Consider the following 26,928-nt stretch of genomic DNA (forward strand, 5'->3'; position numbering starts at 1 on the left):
CTAAATATTAAATTGAAAGCCACTAATATCCCTGCTCTTTGCAGGGCGGGGATTTGCTTACATGATCTTCAAACATCCCTTCCAAGCCAAACTACTCTATGATTTTACTTGGTTTTATATTCAGAATGCCTTTTCCAAAATCTTGCAGATCCTCAACTCCATAAACCAGTCCGAGAATCTCTGACTTGGGTATTTCTGACTTTCTCAAGTCTGAAACTGGGAGTCTCTGACTAAATCTCTCATTTAATTCTTAGTACTGAATACTATCATGCAGTAAAAGTACTGAATACTATCATGCAGATAACTAATACTATCATATCATCAGGATTTCACTGAAGTAGATTGATTTTATTTAGAAGCACTTGAGATGCTTCTAAACTGAACTTCCTTCAGAGCAAGCAGCTTATTTCTTTTATGACATAGTTTTGCAACATTCTGACATGCAAGTTACTGTCATCTCTCACAAAATACTGAACTTTGCTCGTGTGAGAAATCTTGTAAAGACCACTAAAAAATCAAAGCAAGTAATCAACCAGTAGGATCTATGATACCCGTTATTTGTATTCATATTCTTATACTTTTTCACCTTTCATTAAATTTGCAAGAAATTGCAATTGTTCCATCAGTTTTATAGGCAAAGAGGTATATACAAAATTTCAGTAAGACTGTACTAAATTGTCATTTGTGGTATTTTATTTAATGAGTGTCTATCTTGCTAAGATGTTTTTACTTCTATTTTTCCTGTTGATAGGATTGGAATAGTACCAACTTTGCATGCAATTCACCAATTCTATTTACCTTTAGAGCCTACATGAATTATTAAACACCCAGTTTCAAATGATAATGTGTGGACATGAGACTCAACTTTATCACCCCCTCAGTAAGATCAGAACACCACTCAGAGTTTATTATCATTCCTCTGTGAAATGTAAGCCAGAATTAATTTGTTACCATTTTAGTGTTATGTCTAGACTCATAATATTTTCTGTACCAATAGCATCCCCTTAAGGTTGAAAGGCAGAGATTTTGCTGGTTATCTTTTAACTCCATAGAGAACATACTCCATCAAAAAAAGACTCATTCACTTTAAGAATTTTTTAGGAGAAAGATCCTATCAAAAAAGTTTTTTTTTAAAATCCCAGCATTCTTTATGCCAACAATCAGAGCAAGCTCTTCTGTGTTGTGTGTTTGGGTTTTTTACCTCTCTACCACATTCAGAGAACTAGGCCTTTGATTAAGGTAAAAAGTAGGGAGAAAACAAAAATTATTAGATAAGACTCAAGAAATCAACAGCTGATAGCAATATGGAGACAAAAGCCTGGTGATTCTCAGTTTCACTGCAAACAAAATAGACATTTGAATTACTGTCTTTGGCTCTATACATTGTACCTAATCACAGAACTGGGAAGAAAAAATATATTTTTAAGACATTAGGAAATAGCAGAACACAGTAATCACTTGAATTTTTCTGCATTATAAATGGGATAAAATACTTTTTCTTAAATCAAACCTTTTTCAAAAAGTTCCATGAAATCTCAAAATTAAGTCAGATTTCTTTTTGCCCTGCTTACCAATATGAGAATTTGAAGACATTTAAAAAACATTTTAAAATAAGGTTTAAAATATTTTACTGCAACCATTTTAACAGCATATGATAACAGTCAGCATTTCAGGGAAAGGAAAGTTGTAAGGATCTGAATAAGAGGTGACTGAAGCAATGTTTTAATCTTAGTCCTATTAGAGCCAAACATTAATCTCACTTCTTCATGACTCCTAGCCTTCAAAACTAACATAGTTGTACAAAAAGGAGGTTATGTGAACATATTTTTGCTCCTTTGCAGAATAGAATTTGATAGGCATTTTAAAAAGTTGAATAGGACACTAATGAGCAAAGCCATGAGGATACAAGTGGCCTTGTTACATATCATGTAAGTGTAAAGACTACAGAAATATGCTAAGCACCAAAATGCAGCTCCCATGGGCAAGAGGTATAATCCAGGCTTTCTGCATAACTGTCAACATACTTCCGATATTTGACATTTTAAAACAAAATACTTCTTTTAATGGGTTCATTCTTAGAAATGCAATGTCACATTTCAGTCTCTCGGATTTAGCAAATTAGAAATGTCAACTAATCAGCTGCTACATCAAGGTACAATGTAGTAGGCCTGTGCAGTACAGCAGAAGGTAAACAAGTAACAAGAGATAGTGAACATCATCTTCTGGTGACTAAACCTGAATGTCTCTGCTCACTTCATATTGCATAAGGCTGCTAAGATATTATTTAAATGTATTCAGATAAAAACAAAGCATGCATAATACAATTCCATACAAATCTATAAATGTAATCCCCCTTAAATTCTGAAAAAGTATGTTCTATTTAATTACTACTCAGAATCTATTTTATTTCATGGAATCTTTACTGGTTTTCCATCAGGTTATGGCACCTTTAAAAGCAATTATTATTTCTATGTGTGCAAATGTAAAAATGTATATGCATGCTTTGTCCTAGAGTTTATGGCAGACTATTTTTCCCAGATTTCTCATGGAAACAAGTTATTTTTTATATATAAATCTCTAATTTGCAACAAAAATTGAAAAAATTCAAGGAAAAGAAGCTTTTTCTTCTTTCTTAACTGCTGGGAAAGACACACCTAATGCGTCTATAGGGGGATATGAAAAGTCTACTTGATAGGCCATCAATCCTGTAACAAATTAATCATAAGAGACTCCAGGTGAGATGCAATTTCCTTCCCCTTCAACCACAAATTATTTTAGCTTCTCAATCCACTGGGACATTCAAAACATTCCAGAAGCAGTTTTCTAATTACTCTGAAGTAGAACCAAGACTGTACCTTTTTGTAATTTCAATCTACATGGTGCCACTATGCTACAAGTTGCTTTTGTTTATTTAAGCTTTTTTTTGCCTTTTTTTTTTTTGTCTCCAAAGCCATGGCTTTCAGTTATACCTAATCTCTAAATTTTACCATGGGAACGGTTTAGAAAGATGCCTGAACACTTCAGGTTGGAGAGTCTCCAAAAGAAATGCTTTCCACCTATTTCACAAAGCCTATTTTGTCTGAAGACAGCCTAGAGCAACAATACATACAGATGCTTTCCAAAACATCTCTAATGAAAATAATGGAAGAGCTACAGATCAAACATGAGAAGTTGTTCCACAGCTAAGAGACGGAACCATACCAGCTTGGGTACTGTCTTTCAACCTTAAGGATATTCTCATCAAGATCAGTACAAAGTCAGATTTCCTGAGCCCTACAGAAGAATTAAATTTATAGAACAAAAGGTGTAATTTGTTTCAGAAGCTTAACCAAAATGAAACCAAGTCCTTAACACTTGTCAGACATAGATCACTGCTACATTCTTCTGATTTTTTTTTATTGCTACCATAATAATGAGTCATATGTAGAGAGAGCACTATTTTCCCTAAAGAAATGTGGTGGTCATCTGAACAAACATGTAGATCACTAAGGTTTAAAAAAAAAAAAAAGCTGTTTTGATTTTGACATCAATTAGTGCTAAGAATGATGATGTTAAATATCATTTCAACAAACAGTTTAAATTCATCTTGAAGCAGAAAAAGGAACTGAAACTACACTGCAGCTTACAAGCACATTCTTACATTTCAGTAACTGGAAGCACAGGTCATGGAAACGGAAAGTCCTGAACTTGGCATAAATTTGTCAACATTATATAAGCAAAACACCAGCTTAAACAGAACTTGTTTAATACCACCCAATAATATCCAATTTTTACTAGTTCCGCCGCTTGCACAGAGAAAAAGGTTCCTGCTTGTCCCATATCACACAAGTGCAAACACACCTTTGCTCATCGTCTGGTCGTTTGATCAAATTGAACAGTATGTGCAGAAGCTGATCTCTCTCTTTGGGTTCAGGATGGAGGCAGGCTGTACACAGTATGAGTGGGATCAATTCCTAAAAAGTTGTGGGTAGGGGAAAACCAAACAAAGTAAAATTGCTTTGGGCATAAATTCATTTACTCAAAAGAAACTAAGAAGATAAATCTGAAATCACATAACATCAAAACAGTTAGAAAAGAGACTTTGGAGTCGTGATGTCTTATTAAGTGACTTGAGAAAAGTGAAGGTCTGCAAAAGTTAGAGTTATTTTCCTGCTAGGAAAAATCAGGGGAGAATCAGCACATAAAATGAAAAGCTCTGCAAAGATGACAATTAACATATGCAGGTCACCTGTAACCCGAATTAGAGGACAATCATGGTTTCAGCTGTTTTCACTACCTACTGAACTGAAGCTCCACAGTTAACTATGGAATAAAGCTCCTATGAAAAAATGCCACTGAGTTAAAGATTAGAATTTCCAATTAAACACCCACACAGTTTTGTGCACAAGTTTGAAAAAATAAACATTGAGAAACATGCATTGGTAAAGGTGACTGCAGACAGATTTCGTGTTGACTGACAATGATCTGATTTTTGCAAAGGTTCTGATTTTTTTTCCATACAAATGCAATCTCTGAAGCAGAATTTTCTTTTTGGAGCAATTAAAAACCCTTAAAAGAACAAATTACAAAGAAAATACTGTGTAAAACATGGAGAGAAAATATAAAGAGCTTCATAGTGAAAGCCTCCTTCTTTCTAAATATGCCTACAAAGTTCATGGTATTCATTCCCAGAAGAAACAAATGTTTCTAAAACATTGTCTGGAAGTCCCTTCCCTTGACCTTGTTGATGTGAGATTTTACAACTGAATTTGGAAGCCAGACAGTTTTTAAGTGATTTAATATCTTAGGGACAGAAACATCACACTGGGAGGTCAGGAAAAAAAGAACAAGAAAAACTTCAGCATCTGGAAAAAAACATGGGCAAGTAATCTGGAGATTACCTTGCACACCTGCTGTGTACTTTGGAGTAATTTTCAGCAGAAATACTTTTGTGAATTATTAAGTTGTGACAAATAAGCAGGTGACAGTGGGAAACACATCTAATGTTAGGAGGAGAAATTATACAAAACCTGGAAAAATCTGTGGTTGTTTAGAATGACTTTGCAGGGAGGTGCAAATTTCTTCTTGCAGACACTCTAAGAGGCCTAATCATGATGTTCTTGTGGACTTGTGGAAACACCACTGACAACATCCTCACTGCTCAACATGTATTTTCCTAAACAGCAGGAGCTCTATTTATATTAAACATAGAACACTACTCCCTTTTAGAGCAGTGCCTAAGCTAGTCAACTCCTGACAAGCTTTTTTTTTTTTTCATTTTAAAGAATTCTACTTGATGTGCTATTTTCCATGTCCAAAGATGACCAAGACACAACCTGAACTGTATTTTAACAGTCTGTGACTCTGGAAGATACACTGGCAATATTTAACTCAATTATGACACAGATTAGGGAATTCATGACAGAGGAGACAACATGGAAATATCCCACCTATCACTTAAAAAAATCTAAAAGGAAAGAAGGAGAAATTAAAAATAGAATTGAATACTTGGAACATTTCCATTTCTTAAATACTTTTAAGAGTAGCTGGGATTGTTTTTAATAAGTATAGCACAACACAAAATAACATGAACTTATTAGGGCCTGCCATTAACGTGAACCATTAAGGCCTGCATTAAAGAAACTTTACAAATTAAATTGCATGAAGAGCTAAATAACTTTGTTCAGCTGAGAGCTTCTTTTCCTCTCTAATCTGCATGTTACGTATCATTATTTTTGTTTACTTAAGATTTTTGTCCACTTAAAGTTATGAGAAGTCAGTGGGTTTAACCAAGTTATTTTTTTTGACTGCATAGAATTTTCTCTCCCGCAAACGCTGCTGTAGTTCAAAAAAGACTTGAAAGAATATTACTAAAATAATACCTGCCTCAACACCACTCTAAATACCACTACTTACACATTAAACTAAAATCTTTTAAATAGGAAATCTGATTGCATTTGTAGATAGAGAACATAATTACTACCATAAAGAATGAAGATCATTTAAAAACTTAAAGCTAATTAAACATCTGTTACTTTAGTGAAATCTAACTTTCTGGAATCTACTCTAAATTCACATTATTCAACTGCTCTTGCAAGTATTCTTAAATACTCCTATGAAAAACTTTACAAAGAATATACTCCATGAAATGGGACATTTATGGGATTTTTGTTTCATCTGTTGAAACCAACCCATTGATTTCACTTCCTTAGCATGTTTGAGTACCTACTCAAAAATCTGAACTGCTTACTCAGAACTACTGCTAGATTTTAAAGCAGCACCATGAGGTGAAGTTTTTTTAAGCTTCTTATGGAATTTAAGGAAGTTAATATTGTCTTTTTTCAGCTGAGTGTGAAAGGAAAACGCCTGAGAATATTCAGTTAGAAACTGCTGCCTTGAGTCTGAAAGGCTAATGAGTAACCCAAAAGCATGGACATGGGCAGATACAAGGCTGGTTCTTTACCTTGCAGAAAGCTGGTTATTACAGCTGACGGAATTAGCTGTATTTTCTCATCCATGGGTCACATTCTCTCATGCATACTATGGGAGAAGAGTGTGTTCTCTGCATCGCTGCATCAGGGCTTCTACAGTTCCTTCTATCAACGGGAGTGGAGAAACAGTGAGAAGTCTCAAACAGTGTTTTCTGTGCTCCCTAAAGCCCTCAGGGACAGGAAGGTAAAACTGAAAGCAAAGGGGACTGTGGGACCAGAAGAATAAAATTGCTCTACAGAGGGACGAAACAGGTCAAGTGAAGTCTTCCAAGGACTTATAAGGGACAGATTCTTCTCAGGACATTCAAGAGCATTAAGAACAAAAACTAACCTACAGGTAGGTCTGAGCTCATTTATTCCTGTTGCTAAGGGTCATGCCTTTGATGTAGATTTGTTTTACAAATCTCAGATTTTTCATTATTTAAGCCAGCAGAGAACCTACAGAAAATAGCAATTTTCCAATAAAACATGGTAAGATTAATATGTGGCTGTTTAGATTAAAAAGAAAAGTTCAAAATGTGGTTGTGGAGACTATATATAACAATTAATAATCAAGGAGTGGACTTCCAGTGCTATTTGAAACACTCTGCATTCCTTGGGAAGGAATACCACTTGTGCTGACAGTTACAAAGCAAGAACTTAAGTTTCAAAAAAACCCAACAACTCTCCCTCTATTTAATTTGGGAACTTTCCTAAACATTCTGTTCATCTCCAAGTCCTTCTTTTCTCTTGTGCCTTTGAGTTCAGAACATGAGTTTTGATAGTTTGTGTCGGAGTTAGTCAACAGGAGTGATTAGTGACTCATGACCATAGCAAGAAGAGTGACTTCCAGAGCTTTGATACTGTTTTCCCTTTAGATTCCAAGCATACTGACATCATAACATTGTCGGCACTTGCAGCTCAATGCAATAAAACATTGTGTCATAGGTCCCACCTCTACTATTGAAAAGCCAAATTGCAATCTGAGGCAGTTTGTACCTGTGAGCTACCCAGATGCAGAATGGAGAGAAAGAAGGTGTTTTGCTCTTACTGTGAGAGAAAACTTGAACTTTGTCTGTAGCTACATCCAGGTGACAGACAATCAATGCTCTGAGGCTGATCTAACACATTGCACAGGAGAACTGAAACAGCCCACCTTCCCTCTGCTCTACTTCTGTGTAACTCTCCATGTAGGTCTTTCCAAGGAACAACTCACATTTTTCTCACCATAGTATCTCTACTAATCTACTTAATCCAACTTCCTAACTTAGGACAACTTCTTCCATTATCTTTGAAAGGGATTCACTATTTGCGTTAAGTTATCAATAAAGGCAACATTTACATGGACATACGGAATAGCTCTCCCTTCATTATAGTCAAAAGAACATGGCTTTTTAATAGTAATTAGTACCATCTGAATTATATGCCTACATGTAGGCATACTATACTCCTATACTAGGCAAACTATACTCCTACATATTAAAAGTACTACAACAAAATATTAAACTTTGGGGTTTTTTAAAGTGCATCATATACTGAGCATCTCAGAAGGTAGCAAGGAATTTTCTGTCAGTGTTGTTTCCATTGTTATAACAATGTTTTGCTAAACATTCCAACAAGTCTTCTGCATGTTACTGCTCTTACTAATTACTGTCTTATTGTTGGAGTGTTCATAAGCAAAATAATTATCTCAAAGAATACATTTAATTAGTGTTAGGTGTCAAGACTGGTTACTTCAGTAGGTTCAAATAATAATATTTTTATTACTCCAAATATGAATGTATTAATATTGCAGGCAACAATATATAAATCAGTATGACATGATCAATTTTGTTAGTGTGTGCCTTTTAATCTTCTTTAATAGTCAGTGCTTATATTGTGAACCAATACTGTGTTAAAATTATTCTGTAAATGCCTCTGACAACAAGTAAATAAAATGAAATAATCTTATTGTCTGCAACTGAAATAGCTGCAGGTACCAACATGCCACTGATAGGGACTGTCTTGGGCAAGAATGTATTTAAAGTTACAAATTAATTCTTTTAGTTTCAAAGTGAAAAAAAAGTTTAATCATAGGATTAACGCATGACTCAAAACTTCGTGCTACTAATCTTAGCAATATTAAAATCACAGCTCTAATTGCATCTCATAGGGTGAGACTATTATTCCAGGATCCAAAGTAAGCCTCTCAGAGATCCCGAAGGGATGCTTTTACATAAGAATCAATGAGAGGGTGTGGGTGTGAAAAAACTTTGTACTTTGTCTGTATCGACTGTTTATTTGAAAACACACATACCAAAGTTTATGATACAACAAAAGCTAACATCAAATAAAATTCCTTGCATAAACATCAAATTTAACTCCTTGCATCCATGAACTGTCCAAGCTTTACAAAGTGTTGAAAGACATGGGCTTTCAGACTAGAGATGAAAAGGATACTCTATGAGACTGAGCTATTTTACTCTAAGGAAACTACACTAGGCCCTCCTGTCAAGGAGAAGGGAACTAAGGGACTCAAAAAATGGTTAGGTCTCATGTGCACCCTCCTTCCCCCCGAGACAAAACAGACCTGCAAGCCAAAACCAGCACTGCATGCATACTGGAAAAGGACCAGCAAACAGGCTGTGGTCAATACTACCCCTGTTTTTTAGAAACATAATCTATAGAAGCCTACTGCAATCTAAGTTTTACAGAGTAACAAAGTATTGTAATTGTTCATTTAGATTTCTTTATTCTCCCCCTATAATGGGAAATTAAAGTGGTCATCTAGAAGATATTGACAACTGACAATTTTCATGCCCAGCAACTCAGGTCTATGTACCTTTATCCATATCCAACCATGATGAAATCTGCTAGATATAACCCCTGGAAGCGAACAATTAAGTATACTGCCAAGATCTGGCAGTCTTCTTTTGCATTTCTTTACCAAAGCCAGTACTTTATGGCCTTTAAAGCATAAGAGTGAGATGAAAATTTATGGTAAGATACTTAACTCTACTGTGTTTTAAGAGACATGTCAGAGAATTGAAGTGCCTTGGTGATACTTATGTGCAGTTAGCACACATTAATGTGATTACTTTCAATCTACAGTGGAGATCTAGAGGAGTTGAGAATGGCATCAATTCGGAGTCTGAAGATTTAACATTACCTTTGCTTCAACTTTACAAACAAAAGCAAAGCTCTATTCTTAACATGTTGAACTCTCTATAAATAACAGTTTCTCAGTATAACTACTCAGTGGTGCATTTCAGTGGACCACTATCATGATTTTGCTAAGTTTGCATAACACAGAAGAAGTTAAAAACAAACAATGGAATAATGGGCGACATGAAAGATGTAGATAATTAAATAAAAGTGCTGATTAAGAACAAGAGTAATGGGATCTCAAGCAAAAATTTTACTCATGGCCAGACTCCATTAAAGGATTATATACAGCAGAGTATGGAAGTTGTACAAGGTTACTTTTGTTTCCTGACAAAAAACCATTGACTTTCACATCTTAGAAAGTGAAAAATGAGTATTGCACTTATTAGTTATTACAAAAATTGTAAAGGACTGCTTCTCTCTAATTACATTTTAGCCACAGGAGTTTTTCTGTGGTACATCTGTTAACAAATAGAAAGTGGCTGATTTTACTTTTGCGATTTGATTGTTAATGTATTTTAAGTGATAAAATGACAATTGAGAAAGCAGATTCCAATGTAGATAAATTTTTACAAACCCAAGCTGCTCATTTTCAAGAAGTACTATCACGAATACCCCAAAACAATGCAGGTTTTTTTTAAGTATTGCTTTTTAGCATTTTGTTACTGATCATTCCACTTAACTGTTACTTAGATTGCAACATCTCCTTTATTTGTGATTGCATTCATATACAAATCTAAATTTTGATGTACACATTTTCAGGGAGTTAAGTTAACCTAGATGCTTGAGATGAAAACAAAATTAAATTTATATTATTAAATTCATGTTGTTACATTAATTTTGACAATTATGAATTGCTTTGATGCAATTTTCCTGTATGATGCACTATTGATTTTACACAGTTGACCTGCTTTTTTTAGAAACAATTAAAATTATGCCCTCAGCCACCCTACTCAATACTGTGTCTTTCCTTCTTTGTTGCCTTCGATTAGAACCTAAATTACAGACAATGAAGAACAATTAAAGCTGCACCAATACACAAAAATAAATAATTTCAGAAATGTCAACTATAATATTTGCCAGAAAACTTACTACTGGATCAGGCAGGCTGCCACTGACCTTAAGATGCTTAAAAGCACAGGAAAAATGGTTTCTGATTCTCTGCTAAAGGACAACAACTACTGAGAGATTGTCAGCCTCTGCAAACTCAGTTTCTCCGAAATGAATATGCATAGCATGTAATTTTCAGCTTAAGATTTTGCAAGCAATTTCAACATGACGGATGCTTACAGAAGAAAGACATTTCAGGGAGTCATCAAAAAATTATGTTTAACTCCCATCCTAATACACTGATAGTGTAAGATCTTAAATATTTCCACTCTTGTTGTTGCAGAACAGACTGGCGAGAACTCTGCATTGTGATCTGAACCTGTTACACAACTTTCTCAAATTAGTAGTCTTGAGGTATATTTTTACAACACTTCTCTGTGCAAAAGTCTCATTATAAGGTTGTTTTCAGACAAAGACTCAAAGTTATACCTTGTTGAAGACACCCTAGTTCTTAGGTTAGCTTTCCGTAATTTGATTAGGATAAATACTGACAGATGATCTACCCAACTTTTCCTTCAAGTTCCATGACTACATCAGAAAGAACATTAAAATAGTTATAGCATAAGGTGGCAGGTAACTAAAAGAAGATATTTTTAAAACGAATTTTAATTATTGAAACATCAAGCATCCCATGTAATCCAATTACTCAATTGTCATTTGTGGCTTTTTAAATTAAACTGAAGCAGATAATTTAAGGCAAAAATACATGTAATCAAATGTAACTTCCATTGTAAAACAACCTAAGTAGGAATCAAGTAGGAAACAGACTAAAAGGTCACAAAAATATTCAATACATCACACAGATTATGCTAAAAGCTGACAAAAGGAGCCAAAATACCACATCTTGCCAAGCAGAAGGAAGGAAAGGAATAAATAAGAAATCAGAAATTAAGCACTGATCCAAGAACATTCACAGAATTATTGTGAAAGACAGAAGCATTTCCAGAGCACCCAGTTAATACCCCCACCCCCTCAAAAATAAAAAGCCTTTTATGAATTTTCAAAACACAGCACATATCTCAAGTTCACCATGTCAGCTGCTGATAATTACTTGTATGGTACAAAAATTTTAGATAACAGGATCAGTACAAATTTCTTGAGGAATTTTCAAAGCCTTAAAATGAATTTATGCAAAACACACGACTAAGTCTACCATACTGTAGGTCCCGTCAACAAGGACTAAAACTTGTTCAATGAGACATGCTACTTCAAACCTTTATTTCAGCGTCAACCATAAGGACACTGAATTTTTGTTTTGTAACTCTTCAGTTTCTGGAGTTCTCTTTAAATATTTGGTAATGTGCAATATTTACACAAAGCAAAACAAAACCAGTCACGTTTTTTTTCCTTCCTTTTGTATGCTATATAACATGAATTATTATGCAAACCATCACCTTCAGTTACATTTAAAATACACATTACATCTTCATAATTTTTAGTCATTCTCATATTAAAGTTAAGGAAAACATATAAGCAAGATTGCTCATTTTCTCATAAAGGGGTATTTTGATGAACCTTCACTTGGCTGACACATGGACCTTCCAAGAAAAGATATTAAAATAATTTGTTGAAAATTATTTTTGTTGAAGTACGTAGTGCTGCAAAAGAATCTGAACGTTATTCCTTATTTAAACTGATAGACGAAATAAACCAAACAATGTTTGAACTTACAGACCCTGTTTTTACAATGCACATTGATATGGTCTTCCCTAACAAAAACATCTGTGCTACCACAAACAGATGGACCTACAGTAACAGTCTTGCTGAATGCTAATGGGTGCCTTAAGCAGAGGAAGGAATATTAGGATACCATGCAGGTTTGCTGAACTCACCTGACAGAGGTGTAAAACCATTTTCTAGGAGCAGAGATGCATGCACAAAAGTAAGAACATGATTGCAAGTAACAGAATTTCATTAAATTAGACACATCATCTTCAAAATGGACAACAAAAATATCGTGATGAAAATAAAATGTAAAATTTCAGGGTTCCTCACCTCTCGTTTTGCAAGCAGCACATTAGGAACAATATGAGGCAGGCAGCGTCCCAGCATTAACATGACACTTTTCTCACTGTCTGCAATCCGAGATACCTAGAAAACCAAGTTGCTTGTTTGCTTTTTTTAGAAGCACAGGAAGAGAAAAACACCATTTGAAAGGAATAATAAAAATTGCAGCAGGCTGATCACTTACCAGAAAAGTATTTATTTCCATACATTAAGCTGTAAGTTTTTGACGTGTCAGTACTCTCAAAAGCATGAATCTACTTGTAGAGACTCAGAAGTTCCCAGTAATTACACCTCTATCACTAGGTTTCATATTTAGCATAAAATCTGAGAACATGTCCTTATTTCTTAACTTTCATCCACATAGATTCATCTTTCCATGTCTTGTTTCAAAGCAATTATTACTTGTTTAACTATTGCTGCCATGCAAAACGAAGGACCTTTTAGTTTATGTCAACTGGAAATATACCTCTGATCCCAAACGGCTGTCTGCTGACATCCGACAGAAAGACAGTAGTGCTTGATGGAAAGCTGGTGACAATTTCCTGAAATAGCATCAAAAAGGGAGAGGGGGAAGAAAATATAAATCAGAAAGGTGATAAAGCGAGTCCTTTCACTCTGGTTTAATCAGATAGGTAAAATGACACCCAGAAAGAAAGTTTAAGTGATTCATACTACAGAAGTTTTAAAATTATCTTTGGCTTTTAGGTTTTTTAGTTTGTAGCAAGAAAAAACCCTGAGTATCCCAATTAAGAAGTTAGTTTTAGTTCCAAAAAATAAAACATCTTTCAAACTGCTGCACAGACAAAAATAGGACTAAAGCATGAAGAATAGGAAGCTTAGGCAATACAAGAGGAAGCATACAATTATGCAAACAGGGTGGGGCGGGCACAGAAATCACATGAAGCAAGATTTTTGCTTAATGCTCTGATTCTGCAAATTGCATAAAAGCATTTGAGTAGTCAGTCAAGTTATGAGCTTCAGGGTTAAATAGAGTTTGCTCAACTGCCACTTTGGGATCTAACTTTGGATTCAAATGCTGCCAGAACCTCAAAATCCATCTTAACCTGCTGTCTAAGCCCTCATACAGGGTGCATCTGCACAAGCACTGCCTCATGGCCACATCCAGCACCAGCCAATGTAGCCGAGCTACTCAAAGCCTTAAGCATCCATATCAAACCCTGATAAAAGCTTCAAAACAGTCGTGTCTGAAGAGGGTGATTTGGCAGAAATGTTCTCAGAAAACAATTACTGACCGCTACATTAAACAGGCAAGCAGCAGCACCCTATTTTTCTCAGTAATGACAACTTCCTCTGCCTTATCTGAGGCCTTGTACTTAGATGCTAATCTAACACTGCTTCATCCACTATTAAAAAAGAAAGACAACATTTGCCTTCCAAAATATGCACAGAAAGCATCATAATCTGCTGTTTAAGTCCTCTAATGACACTGAGAGGAGGCAACTCCCATTTTTTATGTGGAAATTGGTAACACCTTTGAACCCTCAAAAATACACACAAGCACACAAAATCCAACACACAAATGATTATGTAAATGGACATACATTTTATCTAATAGATTGAAACATAATACTTCTTACAGTAAGTACATCATCATTCACCCTTTTCTAACTGAAAAAGATGTTTGATTAAGAATCAAAGCTCTTACTTACAATTACTTAAACTAAATCAAGAGGACATCAATAAATATATCACTTTTCCTTTCTCACTGTTTAGAAAATTATGATAAATAAGATATTTTATTTATTGCTTAGAAGGTTTTTTTTCTTAACAGTATGGATTTTTGAAGTACATTTGAAAATTTAATGAAGGAAGCTTGTTTTAATTCTATTCAGCTTGGTTTTGTGCAATTGTGCAAGGTTCACTTAAAAAAAGTTGCTAAACTACTTAAACAGTAGCTAGTTGTAAAAGACTTCTTTCACAATATGTTAGTCCTTATGCTGTAAAATATTCTTGAGTGACAGATTTACAGGCTCTACTCAAGACTTTAGAGTTTTTTTACACTGGGAGAACACAAGCAAGCACTGCAAAGCAGCAGCTTAACATTAACCCAGAGGCAAGGCCTTGGCCAGCCCTTTGCCCAAGCTGTCCTTCAACCTGGAATTCATTCTACAGAAAATCAGATCCTTTCCCCCTTGGAATCCCAATTAAAATCCTACACAAGGGCAAAGTTCCATTCCCTCTTTGCAGGGAATGAAAAGTAAGTATGACAATATGTCACTGAATTTCCCTGTGGGTTAAGTAACAGCAAACTATGGGCAGTGTGGATCCTCTTAAAATTGCTGGCTATACTTGGGAGTCCAGAGAGCTTCTCTTTAATGAAGTCTAACTAAATCCTTGATGGCTACACTGGATAAAAACAATAAAAGACCAAGGCCTCTTGCACACAAGGCAGTGGCAAGTCTCTTCAAGGGCCAACAGATGCCAGCAGTGAAGACATCCAAACAGAAGAAAGTACAATGAATGAAAAGCCCAGGCATTACTATGCTATTCTATAACACTCTGGAACAAAAGACTCAATTCACTCAAACACCCAGGACTGCTATATACAGAAAACACCTTGTATTTGGTGCAAATTACCACACACCTCAAATTAGTTGAATAAACACATGTGGTGCAGTCTATTTAAACCACTCCTAGTGCTTTGCACTGCCATCTGTTAACGGAGGCATTTTTCCAATGATGGTCATGTCCTCATTTGCCAGCATGCACACACAGCTGCTCTGAGTGCAGTCACACAAGACAGGCTTACTTCCCCTTCTCTCTTCCCATCTGGGCAAGATTTATGCCAAGAAAACACTCTATAGATACAGTAGTAATGATCTTGCCTTTTAGGATAGAGTCTTGGTTGTTAACCCTTCCTAGTACACTCTGAATAAATAACAGTAATTGTCTTCCATAAATAAATGTGGATTGAAATCAATAAATATCCAGCATTTCCATTGTGCTGCTTCTCCTGCAGATCTCAAAACATTTAATAAATAATTTATTTCCTCAGTGAAAAAAAATACTGCATTATTACAAACCTAGGGCATAATCCAGGAAGAAAATTTAGTACTAGATACTGGTCTATAAAACACTGTATCAAATATGCTTTCCTTTGACCCTCTACTGACATATTAAGCCCAAAGCAGAGTACAAAAATAGCTACATATTACACATGCATTTTTTATTTCTGCAGTGAACTGCATTTGAGGGGACTTGTGAATTTAACTCAATGGGGATTCACAGATTCATTCAACTTCTTTTCAAATATATCTATGTGCAGTTATAGTTAAAACAACTATGATAAGCAGAACAAACGCTGTTCTTCTAGTCTCTGCCATAAATTCCACTGGAAATACACAGTTCATTCCTCACTCAGTGATTTAATCCTATTTTGATATACACCCTCACTATCCCCAAACCATCAATCTAATATTCATGCCCTTAATGCCACCCAGCACTCACCATTATTCTGAGCAAGAAGAAACTTGCAACAAGCCAAATGAAAGTAGGTAGACAAGTATATAGTAACAGCTCAAAGTTTTGATTACTACATAGTCTGGAATTTTAGCTAGGATATGAAAGAAACATAAAAAGAAAAAAATCTGGAAAGCTTAAACCGAATCAGTGACCACCTTCCAGAAAAATCTAAGCTGTTCTACTTTCCTGTCAAACACTGGTATAGTCAACTAAGAGAGAAGAAATTTGTTATGAGACTCCGAAGTATTATATTCAGCAATCAGAAATCTTTCCTCCTGTCCAATTCTAGAAGTTAAGATATCACTGAAAAAGTAGCCCTGACCCTGACCCTAGAAGTTAGTGCAAGAAGTACAGAAAACCCAGAGAAAGCAGGATTGTTAAGGTTTACAAGAAAAGGTAATTACTAGCAGGGTTAGCAACACTTTTTTTTTTGGGTGTTCCTTCCTCCCCCCCCTCCATGCTTGCATTTATTTTTCCATCTGCACAGAATGTCACACAGATTTCTACTTGGTATTTTCAGACGGAAAGATAATCCTAGAAACAAATTACAGTATCGACATCAGCAAAAGCTTGCTAAGGGACAAAAGACAAAGCAGGATGGATGCCTGCTTCTCTAGAAACAGCAACAGTAAGATCATAAGGTGAGCTACTTGCATGTCTTTGTCCACAGTGGTAACAATTACAAGTTGTACATACCCTCATTATGTTTGTGGTCCGTGTTACTTCTGATGACTACAGTGCTTTATCTATCACTTAATGAACAAATCACTTCTCCTTTTCACTATAAAAACACTTGTACAGGTTGAAAGGGCTTTCTCAGGAACACTTATAAGCACAAACTCAGTCTCCAAGTAATAACACAACACAAATACCCTAATATAGTTAGAAGAATCATAGCTACGCAGTGAAGGCTTGCCCCAAAAACAAAATTCAAAAAAGCAATATGCCATTAGATACCTTTCTGATAATTACAAAGTAAATGAAAAATAGTACTGCTCTCTAGGAGAGTTATACACATCTACACAGAAAAAGCAAAAATTCTTCCCAACAACTCTTCAAGCAGAAGAGAATCATTACATTAAAATTTAAATGAGAACAGAATTCTCTTGTCTTCCCATTCACTATTCCAACTTTACCAATTTTTTTTTGTTGCAACAAACAGGACTGGGTTTAGAAACAAGTAGAAAGTGAGAAGAATTTCTGAAACTTAAAACTAAAACTGTAGGTTTGTCATATGTACTCCTTCTTAAAGAGATTAGAAACAATATAAAAATATCAGTACTGTACCCTAGAGGTATGTTAAGTCTTTTATTTGCCTTCAAAACACAAATGATCTACTCATTTGGCAGAATTTCACCTTAAAAAATTATCTACTCACTTTACAAGAATTTTTAATTATACCATGCAGTTTGCAACTTATCACTAACCTATTAGGTTTGTCAAAGTGGACTGCAGCTTTAGATGATGGAGGACATGAAGACAGTTTCTCTGTCTCTTTAGAGGGCACAGAATTTAGCATATCATCTTTAGAAGTCCTTGAATCCACTTCAGCTGATAAAGCAAGGCTTGTTTCCTCAATGTTGCCATGTTTACTGTCATTCTCAGAGCTCTTGATATCCAAGTACCGTCCATTGTCCTCTGAGACTGTGAGAGGCACTTGTTTTAAAGAAGGATGGGGAGCTACACCATAAACAGTTGACACAGAAAAATTTTCATTCTTGAGAAGATCTATTTCACTGAAAAAGCAAATATGAAATATTTTTGTAGCTGTCATATAATTGTTGTTCAAATCACATTACTGCAGCACAGAAATAAAGACAACATGCTGAAGAGCTCAACATACTCTTCAATTCATGTATGTTTAAGAATTCCTGTAACAGAAATGACTTTGATCACACAAACTGTTCAAATAAGCACTAGTTTCACTGAGCACTTCAGTAAATAGTAGCAGGAAAAATGTTGCATTCTGAGTGAGTGAATCAACAAAATAAGCGAGTAATAACAGTTTTATCTCCTCCTGGCTGAAATCTGAGCATTGAAACACAAATTATCACAAGACAGAACACTACCCTGGATGCAAAACATAAAATACTAGAGTGGTGAATCAATATGTACTATCCTATCTGGCTTTGAAACGGTAACTATGCAAGTCAATAAAGCCACTTAAAATTTATCCACTTTCCCACACACTGCATTAGTACACCTCTTAAGAGGAATGATATCTTATGGCTTACAGAATGACACGTTTTGACCAAACTTTTGTTGTTTTTTTTTTTTCTTTTCTGTTATTAAAGATACTGTCATGTATACTAGTCTTGCTCTTCAGAAAGAAAAACTGTGTTGACATCAGATGTTAAAACAAGCATCTTTCTGACAGTGTTTGCAAGCTGTACACACTAAGGAGTGACATAAAGCTAATTGAAAAAAACCCTATGTAAAGCAGATCAGAAGCTATTGTTTTCAAAGAACTAAAGAAGTTACAAAATTAAATTGTATGGGTAATAGAGGGAAATAGTCAATTTGAAGTCGCTTCCTTTTTCTAAATCAAATACTATGTACTGAAAATGAAAGACTGCCCTGCCCTGAAGAATTCCCAGTCATTTCCTATATCTAAGTTATAGTTCCATATATGTGTCAGAAAAACATTGAAAAGTTATCCAATATTTATCAAGAGTCAAGCAGGTTGATAAGAACATACCTTTCAAGTCTTTGGATTTGTTCCATCAAAGACCATTTCTCACTGTTTAACACACTAATTTGATCTTCTAATTTTTGCACTATTAAACATTGCTAAACACAAGACAGAAACAGAAGAGTTTAGTACAATCAAGATAAGCAGTACATCAAACAGCTGTAACATTTCTTCTGTACAGTCTTACTTCTATTGATGGTGGTGCTGTTTCAAACACAGGGACGGTCCCAAGGATAGGAGTGTCAGCCTCTAACTCATCATCTTCTACACCAACTGATGCATCCACCACATCTCTTGCAGCAACATGATGGTTTCCAAAGTCACGGTAGAGTTGTAACAGGTCAGGAGGCTTTGGAATGTTCAATCCTACATCATCCCAAAGTTCAAAATCCTTCAAAAGAATAAAAGAAACTAAAGCATACAATATACTTCCTTTTATTTTCTTTTGTCTTCCTCATTTGACCACAGGTGATGCAATAGCAAAATAATCACATCAAGACTGCATTGCAGTAAATCAGACAGAAGCTTAACTCAGCAAGAAACAATAGTAGACGAAGGTTCCACTTTGTGAACCAAAGCAGTTTGACCACAAAGGCAGCCCTAGGTAATGTACTAGAGAGAGTACCTTCCAAGCCACATAGGTCACTTTTTTTTTTTGCTAAGACATGAACACTTGTTAGACCCAAAAATAACATTGGTCAAATTCTAGCAGAAGCCAATGCAGTTGATACAAGGCAGAAATATTGTGTTTGTTCCCATTTCACTCGCAAGCGCAGGTGCAATTTCCCTAGGGAAGACGGGCACAGGATCACAGAATCATTTAGGTTGGATAAGGTCTCTGAGATCAAGTCCAACCTTTGACTGATCATCAGCATGTAAATAAGACCAGAGCACTAAGTGCAACGTCCAGTCATTTCTTGAACACCTCCTGGGACAGTGACTCCACCACCTCTCTGGCCAGTCTGTTCCTACGCTTAACATTTCCATGAAGAATTTCCTCCTGATATCTAATATAGCTTTAAACAGGTCTGTAGATGACTGACAGTAAGGTGCAAATACAAGGGCCTCCTGACTTAAGCCACCACTCTATATTCTTGCTTTTCTTATTTATACCTTATCATCCTGTTAGTACAACAATATTCCACGTCTGTATATACAAGTAAGTTTGTGCACTGTTACACAGGAGTTGTGATGGTCTCTTTAATGACATTAAGTATTGGTATAAACTTTTTTCCTATTGTTCCCAGTCTTCATTATATTTTTTCCATAAGTCTGGTCACATATATTTCTTTGAAGAAAGATTATTTTCTCAAAAAGTTATGCGAATAATGTAGAAAAAAATGTGCTTACTATATATCAATTGCAGTATGTTACCTTTTAGAATAAAGAATTTTGCTCTTTGTTGGTAATCGTCTCATAACACAAAACACTCTCAGTTGAGAACACAAATAGGAGAAACTTAAACTTTTGTTTTTTGGGAACTGTATTTTCACAAGTATTTGGATATTAAGTACAAATATTCAGTGGAGGTGGAAGATTCAGAAATCCTACTTAACAGCATACTTACTTCACAAATTGGGATATGAAATGTAGGAAAAGTATAGGAGGAGCACTTTCAGATAAAACTGAATGAAATTCTATATTTAATTCTTCTGGTAATATTCCCATTTTGTGATGGAAATACATATTGGGTGTTGATATTACTGGTATTTTGTCCACCCAGAAACAGTCAGATTGTAATTAGAACCTTCCAAACATTCTTCCCATTAAATGTATGCCAAGAGAGATATAAAACTGATCATCTTAAGAAAAATGCATGAAAGCATAGCTATGTTGGGAAAGAGCCAGGATAACACCTTATTACCTTATTGAAGAAGTTATTCAATACTGTACTCAATGCCACAGGTGATTAAGTACTCTCACACACACATATACACAACCCCAGAAGACAACCAATGAGTAAACTGTGTATCCTGCACAAGTCAACCGAGTAGGATCTAAGGAAAAGACTACATTTGAGATCCAGATCCTTGAGTTCAACTGAACGCGTGTCACACCAGAATACAAGGAAATATCTAACTCACAGTGTTTCACTTCTTGTTTTGCTTCCTTTAAAGAATGCAAACACTCTTTCCTTCCTACAAATTTTGGCAAACTACTGCTCAAACTGCTGTGTTTTCAAACCATGGTTTATGTATGAAAATGCTAACTAACATATTTAACTTTTAGAGTACTCATATATATGAAGCAATCTACATGCACAGAAAACATCCCTTAAGTTTACTTGACTTTATGACAAGAACAGAATATGGAAAGCAGGTGTGCAAAAAACCCCAAACAAACCCACAAGGAAACTTTACCTGATCATGATTTTCATCTGAAAATGTTATTGATGTAAGTTTGTAACTATTCTTCAATAAAAATTCATTAACTAGGAAGTTTAGAGCTCTTTTCTCAAGAGGTCTAATTGGCTCCTGGAAAAAAAAAAAGAAAACACACTAGATCTTTGGTTTATCTCCCTCCCAACTATGGAAGCATATTTGTACTAAAATCCATGCAAAGTTCATTTATCACCAGCCACCTACCTGAATTTCAGGACTTGATTTATAATTTTTTCGTTCCTGCAAAGGAACTTCATTTTCTGGGGAGGAAAAAAGAAGTAACTAAATTTTACTCTCTCACAAAGGTTGAGCTCAGCTACTTCTACATTGTTTAAAGTAGAGACTTAAGAAAAGGTTTATGTACACCACCTGCAGCCTGAGTCAGGTTGGCTCGAAGGGCCTGTATGGTCTCCTTGGCTTTCCGTAGTTCAAACTCCAGGACTGGACAGGGATTTGGATTAAACACACACAGGCATCCAACCAAGGCAAGGGAAACAAAAATAAAATATAAAAAGCAAGGATGGGTGTGAAAAAAAAGATACTGTTTGTATTAAACATAAAGCATGCAATCTTTATGGAACTTATGAACACATGCAGCAGAGTTGGTCTGAAAGCAAACTGGTGAACATTTTCCATAGTTTCACTGGCCTTAGCTTAGCTAAGTCAAAATTTCAAGCTGTCTGACAAGGACTCGCTGTAAGGTTTTGGGAAAATATTTGGGAACTGATGCTGTCAAATGTTTTGGTTTTTTGGGAGCAAGAGGAGTATGTGGTCAATAAGAACACAGATCTAAATGAAACAAGTATGTTGTGGCAGCGGAGGAAGCTGTCTCCATGTAGCAAAGCTTAAATCATGAAGTGAATGTACAGTCCCATTGACACCACAGACTTCTTTTGGAAACAAAATCATACACCAAAATTTTAGTAGTTTAAATGGGAGATCTTCAAATGTACTTTATCTTACTAAGAAAGAAAAAGTAATTTTAAATTTCTATTTAAAATAGTGATGTTTTAGGAATGCCCTGTGGTTGATCAGGATTTTGAATTCAGTTCACTGAATTCAAATGAAGAAAGATGCACAAGACCAAAACACCCAAAAAATGCAGCTCTTCTGCAGTATTTATCAAAAGGCTTGAAAGGAAAAAAGTCTTTGCACCATTATTCTTGAAAGTTTACATTGACTTTCAAAGACCTAGAGTCAGCTTTAAATTCAAAAATACTCAATTCTAGTTCTCTACTCTCTTTTAATTCACCTTTCCACTCCCCTAGTCACTCTTATTTGTTTCTCATGTTCCAATGTTTCCTTCAAAAAGGGCCAGTGGTGATTTGTGTGCACTGGGATTTCATGTGTTTTGATGCTGAGGTCGTATGTATATGGTGGCCTCAAATTTTAACCCCCTGGACCTCTGCAAAACATATAGCAAATGTTCTTTTAGTAGTCATTTACATGTAGAACATCTAAGGAAACCTATTTAAGAGATGACCAGATAAATAGATGCATTTCACTAATTCTCAGAATAATCTAATCACACTGAAATATACAGTTACCAGAAGGAAGGACTCTTAACTAGGAGAGATGAGCACTGAACACCTACCATGCTGAAGTGCTAGATGACCTATTTAGAATAGTTTAATATCTACTTTATTCCCAAACAAAAGGAAAAATGTTGTAGTGACTTTTAACAAGAAAGTTTCAATGAGATCTTTAGTCACTGCCTGGAAACAATTTAACATGGCATTTTCAAATATTTACACATAATACAATGAACAGCAGAAACACTGCATTGGACCTTGCTGGTAAAAAATGTTACTGAAGGCTGAAAATAAAACCAGTTCCTCTTTTGAGCATCTCTAACTAAGACTCGTGGTAAATTAGCACTCATGGAAAAAAGATTCACTCAGTTTGCAGTTCTGCATAGAAACTGAAGGAGTTACTACAGTACACCACATTTGCTACATGAAAGTAACTTGTTTGATGCACAGAATTTTACTGCAGCAATACAAAAGCGCAACTGAGGATACAATGAATAAAATATGTAAAATCTCTCTAGTATTCAGCAATGCTGATCTGCAAATACTTCTGTGCAACAAAGTTAGAAAATGCTCACATCATAAAGTAAGTACCTAATTTTAGCACTTCCTTGCATTTGAGTTACTTATTCACAGTTGTAAGATACTGATTTGTTACTTTTTGAAAATTTTAAAGAACTCAAATTAAGAAATTTTTCTTGTGGAAATGACTACGTGTTAACATTTTAGTCTTGTAAAATATTTTCGAAGACCAGAACAGTTGCAGATCAGGAGTGCCCTGAACTAGAATGATATAAATAATAAAAAAAGTTAGAAAAACAATGCAAACTATAAAAACTCAGGAATCCAATTAAGGAAAATAGGAATAAGACAGGTCTGAAGGCGTAGAAAGCCAAAAAACTCATGTCAGACAAACCCATGTCAGACGGCAAGAATTGATTTTTAGTGAACTGTGATGATGCTGACAATTCTTAGAAGTCATTAGAACTTTACCCAGTCAACCTTAAAAGTAGATTACTCTGCTGCATGTTTCTGTTACATAGTAGAAGATTCTAGACATAGTATATTTGAGAAGCTGTCACTTGGCAGCATGTCAAAACAGCCACATAATCCCACCACAACACAGCATTGTTACAATTGTACTTGATCTAACTACTAATGGCACCATGATAACTGCCATCATACAAACCTTGATGCTTTCAAGTCAGTCACAAATGTAGCTTTGATTTGAAGAAGTTTATAGGTGTTTATACAGTTACACATGTAAACAGCTATAACATTAACTTCAGTCAAATGTTAAACTGTGATTAAAAGCTCTTTAAGTTATACTGAAATGTGACCTTCTGCCAAAACACGTAATGATTTTTAATTCAACATGTTTACCAATTTAATCAACATTAGTAATTCCCATTTGTTGATTCTACAGCATTCTTACATAAAAAGGCAACCTTTTAACCCCTTTATTTGTAACCATTATGAACTATTGACTTTTAACATAAATGACCTGATGCCTCTCCCCATCTCCTGTTACAAAGCTGAAGCTGTGCCTTCAGAAGCATTGACAAAGCCAAGCTAAAGCTTAGCTTCAGGCTTGACTAGGCTGATAACACGTACAACTCCCAGCAACTGGTGAAGGAGCTGACACTACTTAAGAATAATGTACAAAAGTTTTGCTGCAGACAGACTAAGAAAGGAAAGAATCAGATATTCCTCTGCACCAGGAAAGCAAAGAATAGAAATTTAGAACCTTGAGGTCAGGTAATCATCCTACAAGGAAAGAGCATTTCTGAACAATTTAGTTTGCCTTATGGGAGAAAATTATCCAAATTTCAATGTCTCTTTTTATTAAAAGTGATGGCTTTTAAATGGCTTTTTTGTCATTAAAAGTTTCCAATCACTACAGCTAGTATCCTGAAAAAATTACAAAGCCTAATTTAAAATGGGTGAATCTTTCAAGCAAGCAATGATGCATTGGACCAAGGTTTTCAGATCACAAATTTTTAAATGTTTCAGTTTTCAGGCAGCTAATCTAATACACCTTAAAAGAGAAGTGCATATCAGGAATGAGCAGCTTGTCTGCTGAGCTTTGAAATTTCAAAATTAAGCTTTCTCAAAGGTCTTATTCTATTTACTCCTATTTCTTAATGACTTCATAAGTTATTGGATTGTAGATGCCTACAAAGAACCCACAAAGAACAACCTGCAATTGGGATTGAACTAGTTGAGATCTACAAGAACAGCAGTCTTGTTGAGCCAAGACAAAAAGTTGAGGAAATAAACAGTACTTCTAAAATCAGCATATGTGTTTTGCAAGCAGTACTATTTCCAATTACATTAAAATTTTATAATCTACATTTAGAATATCTTGTCAGATTTTTGCATACTTCCCTATGAAGTACCCAGTATTTCAGATAATGGTAGAAGGGTAGTTTTGTGTTGTGAAGCCACTAAATGGCGTTTAGATATTTTCTTTTTAAAAAGCAGTTTTCCTCTGAAGTATCAAGGGCCCCTGTGCTTACCCAGCTTTCCTCACTTTCATACTGTTACAAGCTCTGTGGTTCCTTAAGTGCCATTTTGAGTCTTTCCTCCTTGCCAAGTAAACACAGAACTCCAGATGTCCTAAATCATGCCCTCTAAAACACGTACGACATCCCGTTAAATTTGATGAATCTGTACATACATTTTGAATCAATTCAGAAGAAATTTAAATTCTCTGACAACAGCTAGCAATGAAGCCACTGTCCCAAACATACTTCAGGACCTGAGGTTTCCTAACTCCCACTTTCCTGATGGAAGTATTAAGAAAATGGCAGCCTTGAAATGTGAAACACTTCAGCGCATAACACAAATAGCCCCAAATCAGAAAGCTGTACTTCAGCACAAGGTATGACTACCACAGTACAAAAACACAGCCCAGCAGGAGGGTTCATGAGCAAGTAACAGAGAACTTGTCACTCTAATAGTGGGAGGCCAACGCTTGACTCACTAGCCTCATTAATGCTTTGAAGTTAATGACACAGGACCACCTACAGGGAAGACCTGAACTACAGCAGACTTGTCTTCAGCCTCAACCCCTGGAGACCTTCAACCTGGAAGGAAATTTAAGAGGCTTACAACTTCTTCACAGGCTCAAGACAGGTAACGGGAAGACAAAACCAGATCTGCTTTCAGGATGAACAAAGTACAGGCACAATGTTAGCAAGTGACTGTCGTACCACAGATGCCTTTTGTGCTCTGTTTTTAAGTTTTGTTTGATTTTTTAAAAGATTTTCCTCTGATTTTGTTGTGCACAATTTAGTAGTGCCTACTAAAAGAAACACAAAAAAAGGCTCTGTAAAAAGCAGAAACTGTGAATCTGAGTCTAGATAAATTCTCAAAAATAAGAGTTTTTTGAACTTCCTTTCAAATCTTATTCTTCTAATTAGAGACACAGACTAGCTAGAAATCAATGCAAATACATGGAAATCTGAGAATACATATTACTGAAATGGAGTTTGATTGTAAGGATTAATTTTATCGTCTTTGATAACACAGCAAGTGCTTTTAAAATTATTAGATTCTCAAAACAGTTGATGTCAAAGGCAGGTAAGCAATAAACATTTTGAATTATGCAAAGTAGGGGGTTTAGACCATGGCAAATTTAAGATGCAGCAGAAGATTCAGTTCCTTAGACTGAATGTCAGGCAACCTATTTTAAACAAATTCTGTGGGTATTCAAGTTACGTGTACCCTTATTAAACAGGAAGGGAGCAGGTTTTCCATTCTCCAGCTGCTTTCTGGAAATTAGGAGTATTTGGAGGAGGTCTACTACCCCAAAACAAATCCTTCAGTACTGAGTCCATCCTAGGAGCAATTATTTTAAGCACTTAACACATGACTTTGGATTCAGAAGTTACCAGTCTTAGAGAACAAGTTGTTTCCATCCAGTAAATTGCAAGCTCTAAGGATGCATTTTGGTTGTTTTTTTTCATCTCTTAGTGGATTACAAATGTATCATCCAAATTGTTACATAACTCTCATTTTCATTAAGATCAGGTAGATAAAGAAGAAAATTTATGTTTCTAAATTGCAGTTGGTTTTGTCATACTTATCCACATCCTGACTGGCTTCTATGACTTGCATCTTTTCAGTGA

At 35.4% G+C, this 26,928-nt stretch overlaps 1 protein-coding gene across 4 annotated transcripts in view; it reads right to left on the bottom strand.

The window, feature by feature from the left end:
* Positions 1-26,928, bottom strand: part of RELCH (RAB11 binding and LisH domain, coiled-coil and HEAT repeat containing) — a 77,697-nt gene that overhangs the window by 31,633 nt on the left and 19,136 nt on the right. For 2 of the 4 annotated variants that reach the window (XR_010365864.1, XM_064426903.1), the window contains exons 3-11: positions 21,636-21,707; positions 21,471-21,526; positions 21,246-21,359; positions 19,073-19,276; positions 18,892-18,983; positions 17,621-17,929; positions 13,177-13,252; positions 12,699-12,794; positions 3,841-3,953 (exon numbers count right to left, since the gene is read on the bottom strand). Coding sequence is in view for 2 of the 4 variants with exons in the window: in XM_064426903.1 (XP_064282973.1) it covers positions 3,841-3,953; positions 12,699-12,794; positions 13,177-13,252; positions 17,621-17,929; positions 18,892-18,983; positions 19,073-19,276; positions 21,246-21,359; positions 21,471-21,526; positions 21,636-21,707 (1,132 nt within the window). In the remaining 2 variants the exon portion in view is untranslated. Of the gene's footprint in view, positions 1-3,840; positions 3,954-6,442; positions 6,583-12,698; positions 12,795-13,176; positions 13,253-17,620; positions 17,930-18,891; positions 18,984-19,072; positions 19,277-21,245; positions 21,360-21,470; positions 21,527-21,635; positions 21,708-26,928 lie in introns of those variants that run through there. The other 2 variants (XM_064426913.1, XM_064426927.1) reach the window with 2 other exon arrangements.

Source organism: Passer domesticus, chromosome 1, assembly GCF_036417665.1.
Source record: "Passer domesticus isolate bPasDom1 chromosome 1, bPasDom1.hap1, whole genome shotgun sequence".
Taxonomy (NCBI): Eukaryota; Metazoa; Chordata; class Aves; order Passeriformes; family Passeridae; genus Passer; species Passer domesticus.